General features: G+C 41.9%; 1 protein-coding gene across 2 annotated transcripts; it reads right to left on the reverse strand.

The window, feature by feature from the left end:
* Window positions 1-1,965: 1,965 nt before the first annotated feature.
* On the reverse strand, window positions 1,966-8,366 carry tbrg4 (transforming growth factor beta regulator 4). 2 transcript variants are annotated; one of them, XM_026185679.2, is made up of 11 exons: window positions 8,229-8,366; window positions 7,253-7,762; window positions 6,818-7,138; window positions 5,970-6,144; window positions 5,651-5,808; window positions 5,451-5,561; window positions 5,213-5,357; window positions 3,571-3,813; window positions 3,373-3,484; window positions 3,115-3,229; window positions 1,966-2,517 (listed from the first exon to the last, which is right to left on the reverse strand). In XM_026185679.2, exons 2-11 carry the CDS (start codon window positions 7,673-7,675, stop codon window positions 2,416-2,418), a joined length of 1,905 nt encoding a protein of 634 aa, XP_026041464.1. In that variant the 5' UTR covers window positions 7,676-7,762; window positions 8,229-8,366; the 3' UTR covers window positions 1,966-2,415. The 2 variants fall into 2 exon arrangements, with proteins under 2 accessions (XP_026041464.1, XP_026041466.1); XM_026185681.2 differs by lacking the exon at window positions 8,229-8,366 and adding an exon at window positions 8,098-8,120.
* Between the last annotated feature and the right edge of the window lie 1,249 nt (window positions 8,367-9,615).

Here is a 9,615-nt window from a genome sequence, read left to right on the forward strand (position 1 = left end):
TCAATCACTGGGTTTTTTCCCTCCTCTTTTATAGACAACTAGCGAAGGAAATCTAGCCAGAAATAGAAAGCACGAGAGGGGGTGGCAGCAGTGAGCAAAATAAACAGCAGTGGTAGTTTCCATGGCAACCCAAAACTTCCCATGATGGAGTGCCAGCTCAGCACAAGTAATTAATGCTTCACTGGTCCGATAAAGTCTGATAGACTCTGTGCAAAACAGTTTACCTCAACCTTCAAAGCTTAAAAAACTGAAAGAAAAATGTATTTCTGGGTTTTCAGCTCCCAGATTGTCCTCTCAGATTGTGAGTTTCATGTGAAAGTGCTGCTGTGCCCATTAAATCTGCACCTGAAGCCATGTGCTAGGAGCAAAGGGGATTTAAAAAACAAAAGCAAAAAACATATATAACAAATAATATGGCTTGCTTTGTGGTTCAATACACTAACAGCTGGAGCGGGAGAAGCTGACAACAGACAGAATATTTTGGATGAATTTTTCACCAAGCATGTAACGGTTTTTCTTGTCTCTGTGCTGTGCCTGATATCATACTATATAATACTAAATTAATGACTTCTCTTAATCTGCATTTGGACATTGCATCATATATTATGACGTGCTTTGAGGGATGGTGGAAACTCAGCTTTCCCTCATCAGTGACGTGAGGCCAACAGATCTAATCTCATTTTACGTCAGTGCTTGTGTGAAGCTCTGTTAACTTCCTGGTCTTGATGGAGGTTAAAGAGTGGAGCTGAGCAAAATAGAAATGTAGCAGATTTCCAGAGTACATGCTGTCAGCATAGCCATCACCAGTGTTCCCATTACACTTCTTCTGTTCTGTTATTACTCCTTGATTCAGGTACAGAGCTTGAAAATGCCTGCAGTCCTGCCCAAGTCACTGATTGACCATCAGAGAAAGTGTTCTTTAATATCAAGATGCCACACTTTTCCTTATTTGATTTCACTTACTTTAACATCAGCAATCCCACTAAGCAGTCACAGGAAGGTGTTATCAGCTAATTTTGTCAAATCTGCCAATATAATAACATGCAGAAAGTGGGAGTCAAAAGCGTGGACCATAAACACACATTTAATTTTGTGTATTGTCACAGTGCCACCATAGCTTGTTCATGTGAGACACGCAACACAAAAAGTTACACATTTCATGTTTTTGTTTTTTACCAGAAATACTGTTCAGGTCATGATTTAACTTTAACCCTATCTTACTTTTATCATGAAATTTAGCTTAACACCACTAAGCTGCAACTTTTAAACAGCAGGAAACAAAGGAGAGAAGAAGCAGCAATCTCAAATCGATTTTTTTGGAAAGTGCATTCGAGTTAAGTAATATTTTCTTTCTTGCTGCCTCATTCTTGGCTCTGGTTTTATCCACGCAGTGCTTTAACCATCGTTAAGTTCTCTCCTCTGCCCTGGTTTGCAGTTGTCAGTCTTCCTTTATACGCCACAACTGAGAGCTGCTGCAGCTGTCCATGATGATGTGTAAGCAGTTTCAAGTGAGCAACGTGTTTTATCAGTGAAGTTTACCCTAGCATGTTTCATCGTGGCAGTACTGCTGGGCTTCAGTAAACATGCACATTAATGCACATGCATATGAAGTTTGGAAAAATTACTTCAAATGCGGTGGAGTTATTTAAGAGATAACGCATTCACAAAATTCATGTTGCCGCTCAATACAGAAAATCTGGGCATCAAATGACTCGTCATTTTATCTGACATAGCAGTGAGAAGATCCACACACACACACACACACACACACACACACACACACACACACACACACACACACACACACACACACACACACACACACACACACACACACACACACACACACACACACACACACACGATGTGCAAACCAGTTGCGAAACACAGAATTGAGCATCTTGTATCTGAGTGCCACTCAAAGCAAACGAATGCAACAGCATTAAAACACAAAGGGAGGTAAAAGAAAATTAAATAAAACAATTTATTCCATCACAAGATGACACACATTCAGAGATAAGTTATTTCAGTATATTCACACCCTGACGCTGAGCACATTAGGAACAAATTGAAACACAGCCGTGCTGCTTCGGTTTTGCCTTGTCACCACTGATGACTTAGTCCTCGATCATAAAATTTCTGCAGAAGCCTTGTGTTCATTTCAGCCTCTCTCTGGCTCCAAAACTCTATCACTGTCACCATGGAAACAGGGAAAGCCCCACACGTTTCCAAGGGAACCAGATGGAAATTATATGCTTTTTTTTTTTCCTTTTCTTTTTTTCGTGCCAGTATATGAGAGCTTCTCTGCAATGCTGCTCTGTTCTGAGTGTGTGAACGTGGGTGTGTGTATTCCCGGTGGTCCCACATTTGATTGGGAAAGCTCCGATTTAGCTGAGCCTGCAAATGTTGCCCAGTTCACTTGGCCATGTCCTCGGCCACAGCCTTCCCCATTTTATCTTTGAGGTAGGCTAATTTCTGCCACTCTGTCTTGAGCTCCAGCCACTCGTAATACGGCACCTGAAAGAAAATAAAACAGACAAAGCATGTGTTTACAGAGCTGATGACCATCTGTCACCATTAAAGATGTATATTTAAAATAAAATGTTGGTTTTCACTCTTAGATTCATATAGTTGGTCAGTTAATACAGTCTGAAACACTGCAACCCGACAAGCAAGTGAGTATACAGTTGGCTAAGGAGATTGTCCTAGATGAGAGAAGAGACAGAGCTTGGATTGGCCTAGATGAGGCAGAGCTGCGGCTGGAGCTCTATTTATACCACAGACTGCAGCGGGGCCCACCTGACTCTCAGCTCTACAAGTATTAGCTCCATTGTTTGCACACAATCAGCCTGACAGAAACAGCAGCAGCGGCGGTGCTGGTTCTCTGCTTCTTTTCTTTGAAATATTGCTCACGAGCAGAGAAAAAAAACAAAAGATCTCTATTTCAGTTGGCTTTAGTGTGTGTTTGAGTTTGGGCAATAAAGAAAACTAATCTAAAGAACAAACAGAGCTGTTCAGCCTATATAGAGAAAATTATTCAGTCACTGTGGGGGGGGGGGGGGGGGGGGAAACACCACCATCTCAGGCACTGCTACAACGCTGGCTTCTACTCACCTCTACTGTGATGAAGCCAGCCAACTGAAGATGTCGCTTCATCATGACAAAACGTCCCAGAAGGTCTTTACTCTTTGAGCCAAAGTTGGGAAATTCCCAAGATAGGAAAGCTACCCTAAAAAAAAAAAAAAAAACATATGTGGGGAAACAGGAGGACAAATATATTTAGATTCCTGGAGCAAAAGATGCTGCAACATTAAAAAGCTCAAAATAAATCTTTAAGTACCCAAACCCACATGACTCTTCCCTATGACTCACCGTCGTGCTCCTGTGGGTAAAGCCTGATCTCCTCCTCCGCTTGGTAGATGAGGGGCTTTTATTGTTACCATGTCAACTGGTTTGTTGTCAGCATCCACGACGAGCTCACCATCTGAGAACATAAAAAACAAAACCGCTCTAGTAGTGATGAAGCATGTAATCTCATATTATATCTCCAGGCTTATTATATCTCCTTACCAATAGTCCATCCATACACTGTGTCAGCACCAATGCGAAGGGCTTCTGACCTCCCGCCCACAAACTTCAGTAATGTTTCTCTCAGGGTTCTCTGCAGAGGGGACAGGGGGGAGCTGCTGGCCGGGAAAGACGGGACACTCTGAGAGGACAGAGTATCCAAAGAACCAGGATGCTCCAAGCTGAGAGTAGCAGCGATATGCAAGAGCTTCAGTTTGTAGTTCTCTGCTCGAGCTGGACTTCCTTCTATAGTGAGGGGAAAAAAAAAAAAAAACACAAAGGAAAGAGAAGGAGTGACGACAACTCACTGGCAACAGGGCTTCCAAAACCCTTACAAGAAGGTTTGAGGAAACAAAGCAATTTTTTGTCTCTACAGGACAATGGGACTGATGATCAATCTTGTCCAGTCAGAAGTATAGTGGTGTGGTACTGCCATCTGCTGAGCAGGAATGGTATTTAGGTAGTTAACCATAAATGCCCAGAAAGACACTACAACACAACGTTAAAAAAAGAGAAAAAAAGATGGGAATCAGAGAAATCTGAGGTCTTTTATATATATATTTTTTTTCTTTTTTTCCTTAAAAGTTTCCTTCCTGTCTTGCCTATATAGCCCAGACAGTTTCGTGGTTAGCATCCCTGCATTGCAGTTACATTGATTCAGTCACTCAGCTCTACTTCACCAGCTACTGTGAGTGGTAAGAGGTCTATACAATTGTCTTTGTTTGTGCACACCAACCACAGTTAGGGCTAAAACCTGTGATTAAGAAAACTACGGGGCCAATTTATTTTCATTTATCTATTCCCTTTATTTAACAAGGAAGTGCCACTGAGATCAAATCTGGTTTTACACGGGAGACCTTGCAAAGGTAGCAACCGAACAAACTCAAAATCTCTCAAAAACTGAACAAATACAACATAAAATGCAAGAGACACTCAGAGAACGCAGACCACCACCAAGGCAGCTCAGTATTTATTTTAAAGGGAACAGTATCATATTTTGTATCTAAATTCCATTTTCTTTTAAATATACTTTAAGAAGTTTGCACTAAAGGTAAAACAAGCATTAGATTATTGTAATGCACATAAAGTCAGAATAAAATGAATCAACTGCACTAAAAAAGTATCCCATGCCAACATGTTCCTGTCAGCTCTTTATTCTGGTATGACTATTTAGTTTACAATCTTTGAGCTGCTTTATGTATCGGTCTCCATGACAACTGTGGTGAACATTTCCTCCATGTTTCAGCTTGTAAAACTTTCAGCCTGTGGTGTCACATAGGTGCTGTGTGGGGATTCAGCTCTGAATTGTGGGAGGGATGTTTTTCAAGTCTTTTATTTTATTTGGCAAAACAATCTTTGTGCTGGTTTTCTGGGTCTGATTGGATGTCCTGCTGTTATCATCTGTTGTTTCTGCCTCAACACATACCAGGAATTTTGGTAATGTGCTAGGGGCTTCCTTATCAGTTACCTGAAGCACATTCACCAGCCTCTCCTACTTTAAAGGAGCAGGCCGTGTATTTCACCCTGAACGTCTGACAATTTAGAGGAAACCTGATTTACTTGTGTGAGCCTGCTGTGTCACATAAAGCGCATATCTGCAGAACTGAGAATTGAGGATAAACGCACACACAGTACCGATTCTTACCTGAAAGTTTGGAAACGTGATTTTGCTGTATGAGGGGAATGAGATAGTGGGGTTTGGCCTGCTGTAGCACACACAGAGACCAAACCACATCCGTTTTCAGAAAGGGTTCCAGGCCTGAGACAGCCTTCTCCAACACAGAGTGCACCTTTAATCAAAACAGCACAGAGAGCAATCGTTTCAGTTAGGAAGAAGAACGAAATGTGCACAATCAACAAAAAGCCTTTAATGACATTAGCACCTTGTTAAAGAACTCTTCTCCTTTGCTGGGCTGAAAGCCCAGTCTGGCAAAAGTCATGAGCAGATTACACAGCTGAGAAGTAGTATACTTGTCGCTGTTTGCTGTGTAGTGCTGATAAAACAAAATGTATAGAGAGAGAATTTGAAATCACAGATGCACAATGTTTTGAAAATGACTTTTATCAGGGGCTGATTACTTACCTCAGCAAAGGCTTCAAATAGAGGCATATGGAGCCATTTGAGAAAACCAAGTGACTTAGCACAGCGTGTGATGTCAGCAGAACTGAGCTCAGGGACTCTGGGTAATAACTCCGAGGCCATTCGCTGAAATACCTGAGAATGGTGGAAACTCAGCTTCCCTAAAAGCAATGATAAAGGTTCTGTTGTTAGCAGCGCAGAGCGTGTGAGCAGACAGTCATATACAAAACACAACAAAACCTCATTCATCAGGTTTATCAAACCTAATATAAAGACTTGTGATGATAACACATACATAGCCTATTATTTATGGTGTTATTACCGTATGCAAAGGCCATGTCCATTATCAAAGGTGTGGTGAACTCTGCCGAGGGTTTCTGGAGAAGGTGGTAGGACAGAGCCCTGAGAAGTGGGACGCTTCTGCGACTCTGAGCTGCCAAAGATACACAGACTTTGCGAATATCTTCTCCTGAAAAGCCCTCTGCAAGCTCCAAAGCCTAAAAGTGGAGAAAGAGGATCCTTCATATGATTTCAATATATGTCAAGTCAAATCAGTGTATTCATATAGCACATTAAACACAACTGATCTTGCCCAGCTGCATAAGCAATTAAAATTAACAAAGAAACAACACAAGTAATTAAAGAAGAATAAAAACAATAATAATAATAATAATTAGGGAATGGAGTAATAATATAAAAATGATAATAGTGAGTTACGGTAGATGAAAACAGTAAAATGATATTAGAATAAATGCACAGAGGAAAATGACAGTAAGCTTAGGTTATATTTATACTCCAAAAGAAGAAGATGACTGTATCGCTGCCTTAAATACTAGGTAAAATCTCTGTACAGAGTTTTATGTATATGGACACAGTGTCTAACTCTAAGTTACTTTCACTGTGCTGCCACTACAGACACAATCATTTTTATCATTTCTAATCAACACATTAATATTTCAACTTTTTCTATAATATATATATATAAAATTTCACACGTGCTTTCTCCATTTAGCAATCTCAAGGGATTGCATGTAAATGACTTTAACCCAGTGAGAAGGGCCAAACTTTTAAACACAGAAATCTGCCTAAAACACTGACATTAAAACTTTAAACTTCAAAACTGGAACTTTAACCGTGTTTTAAAGGTGACCGTTGTTTGAAGTCTGATACCTTGTCCTCCAGTCTGTCCATCAAGCTTGGCGACATGCGTTCTCCTTTGGATATCAGCGCACTGACAGTTTTCGTATCATCAATCTCAGTCCAGCGCAGTTCAAGTTGTTTAAGCGTAGCGTTCACTAGTTCCACATCCTGCTGAGCTTTCCTGCCTGCTCCCCAGTCTACCAAGTAGCCCAGCTGTCTGTACGTCAGCCTTCGAATTCTCCACAGGACTTCTGTCTGGACAGAACTGAGCACCGGATCACCGGGGGAAACACCCATAATCCAGAGAGTTCGCAAGACAGACACTAGACTGCTGTTCCACACAGAGGCCACCTTGAATACACAAAGATAAATGAGATATTTATCTCAACAGACAAGCTTAAAGTTCTTTTGAATGTTGATAACTTTAATAGATGAGGGCAGAGCTAGTGCACTTCACTCATGTACCTGCCGAGATAAAGTATTCATCATATCCAGGAGCCTTGAATCCATCATCAGTTCTGGTTGTTGTTCCTTAAACTTTCCCTTGGTTTTTAGTACCAGCTGGGCCCACTTCATGAGGGCGGTGGCAGCTTGATTACCATTACCTCCATACTTTTCCCAAGCAGACAGGATGTCCTCTGGCACTGTTGCCTTGTCCACCGATTCGTCCAGCTGTGTGCGAGTAGGGCTCACTGAATAGTGGTCTTCTTTGGTAACTGCTGTTCTTTCACACATTGACCTCTCTGTGAGCCATGGCCAGCCCTTGGCTCTTTGATACTCTGCAGGCCCAGCAGCAGATAGAGGTAGGCGAGCAGCAGCAGCAGCTGAGGCCTGAGAGGAGGACCTGCAGAGCAGACGGGCACATCTGCCCAGGAGGCGGCCAGCCATGGAGTCTGAGAGACAGAGAGTGGCTAAAGACAGGAAAGAAGGGCTTTCTCACGGCTCAGCAGCTGGTGTCACCATCCCACTTTAAACCTGAGGGGGCAGTAAAGAATTCAACATTAAGTGTGGCTATAAGAAAAGGGTCGCCTTTTAAATCTCACTACAAGTTAACACATTTTCAAGTCCGCCAAATGCTTTAGCCATGTTTCATCTTCTACTTGTGATACAGATTTCCTGAACAGCGTCGCTAATGGTGATAAAAGTGGTTGTGTAACCAGTGGTACGCAGTTTTTCTTCGTCAATAATGCATCTAAGCCTAGCTCTGCAGTACATGCCACTGTAACGCTGATTAAAACCCATCTTCTTTACACGGAACCCGGCAGCAAGAGAGAACACGCTGGTCTTGTCATGTAACGTTGAATCCTGACCTTGTAGAGAGGAAGAGGCGCAGTGAAACGCCGGTCTGCCATCTACCTCCCCTCATAATACTCGTGTCTGTGCGTCGGAGAGCAGACTCACTGCACGGTTTCACCGGCTACCCAAATAACCAAAGGCTTACCTTTAATTTACGATCATTTTGGCGAAAGTTGTTCACATGGAAAGTGTCTAGGAGAGGTGGTCGCAGAAAATTGACGTCGTCGGACGCTGTCACGTGATCAGCGGATGTCGCTGTCATTGGCTGGAGTCGCCCGACAAGTTCTACAGAGTTTCTGAGGGTCAGTCAATCTTTCGACATTGGCTGCTTTTTCATTCGTCAGCACTGTCCTTGTACCTGGCCATTTTCACAGGAATTGGGCTTTCTCTTTTTCTTCTTCTTCTTCTTTTTTTGTTTTTGATCAGCCACTTAACATTGACCAAAGAATCATTAAAAAAGGGGCGAACCAGTGCTGTGTCTACACATAACAGACAACTTAGCAAAGAACTAATTTTAAATTCTATCTTTAGGCACAAAAACCCATCACTAGTTCCCATTTTATTTTCCATATTATTGTAGGTTACCATTTTGACAGGCAAAGTGATTTCCAAAGAGCTACAGCAAAAACAAAAACTTGGGGAAACCAGAGCGGTGGAGGCAGGGCTGGACTGTCTGAATGTGGCATACCTGGATTTAATGGGCCAATGGAAAGTCTAATGAAAGTGGTGAAAAGGTAGAGCTGAAAAGCTGAGAGAGAGTGAAAAACAAACAAACAAACACAAACACACACACACACACACACACACACACACACACACACACACACACACACACACACACACACACACACACACAGTACCAGCAAAATCAAACAAAATACAAACCTTTTATGGTGACTTTCTCACAGTCACAGGAGGCTGCTGTTGTTAGCATTAGTCATGGAGAAGTGCAGGAGGCGGGACAGCAGCCCCAACAACAGAGTGAGGAAGAGACAAAGGAGGGGTTAAATTAACTCGGTAAGAAAATAGATGGAGGGACATAATAAGGAAGGGAGAAGTTCAAGGGTTCAGGCAAAATGAATGGCTACTTGACCAGTGAATGGCCACTGCTTATAGTACCAACTGACTAAAACTTGTGTCAGTTTCAATAACAAATATATACTGAGTAATCATGGTGAGCCACCTCGACTAAGAGTTCAGCCCTGGATGGAGGACAAAAGAATAAGTAGCAGCCCAAAACACTATTTACAACAGATGAATAGTATCTGAAAGTCATGTTTTCATGAAATTGGAAACAATTAAGCAAAGTCCTGATACAGAACATGAGATATGCATCTGGACCTTTATTCTACCCATCTACTGTTTGCTTGAGCCTCATCAGAAATGGTCTCTTTGCAAGGTTGGCTGTAATGAAGACATGCTTAAGGAAGAGAAACGGGGAGAAAAGGCTGATATATGTCAAATTACATAAACTGAACAAAAATCAGTGGCGAGAGGTCTGATGGAGCAATATTTAAAAATTTGAAATTTTG

The sequence above is a fragment of the Astatotilapia calliptera genome, chromosome 11 (genome assembly GCF_964374335.1).
Source record: "Astatotilapia calliptera chromosome 11, fAstCal68.1, whole genome shotgun sequence".
In the NCBI taxonomy this organism is placed as follows: Eukaryota; Metazoa; Chordata; class Actinopteri; order Cichliformes; family Cichlidae; genus Astatotilapia; species Astatotilapia calliptera.

Coding starts and splice junctions, on each gene's coding strand:
- tbrg4 (XM_026185679.2), bottom strand. CDS start 7,675: ATGGCTGGCCGCCTCCTGGGCAGATGTGCCCGTCTGCTCTGCAGGTCC. Junction 5,562..5,650: donor TATTTGAAGCCTTTGCTGAG/GTAAGTAATCAG, acceptor TTGTTTTATCAG/CACTACACAGCAAACAGCGA. Junction 3,814..5,212: donor TCACGTTTCCAAACTTTCAG/GTAAGAATCGGT, acceptor CCCTCACTATAG/AAGGAAGTCCAGCTCGAGCA.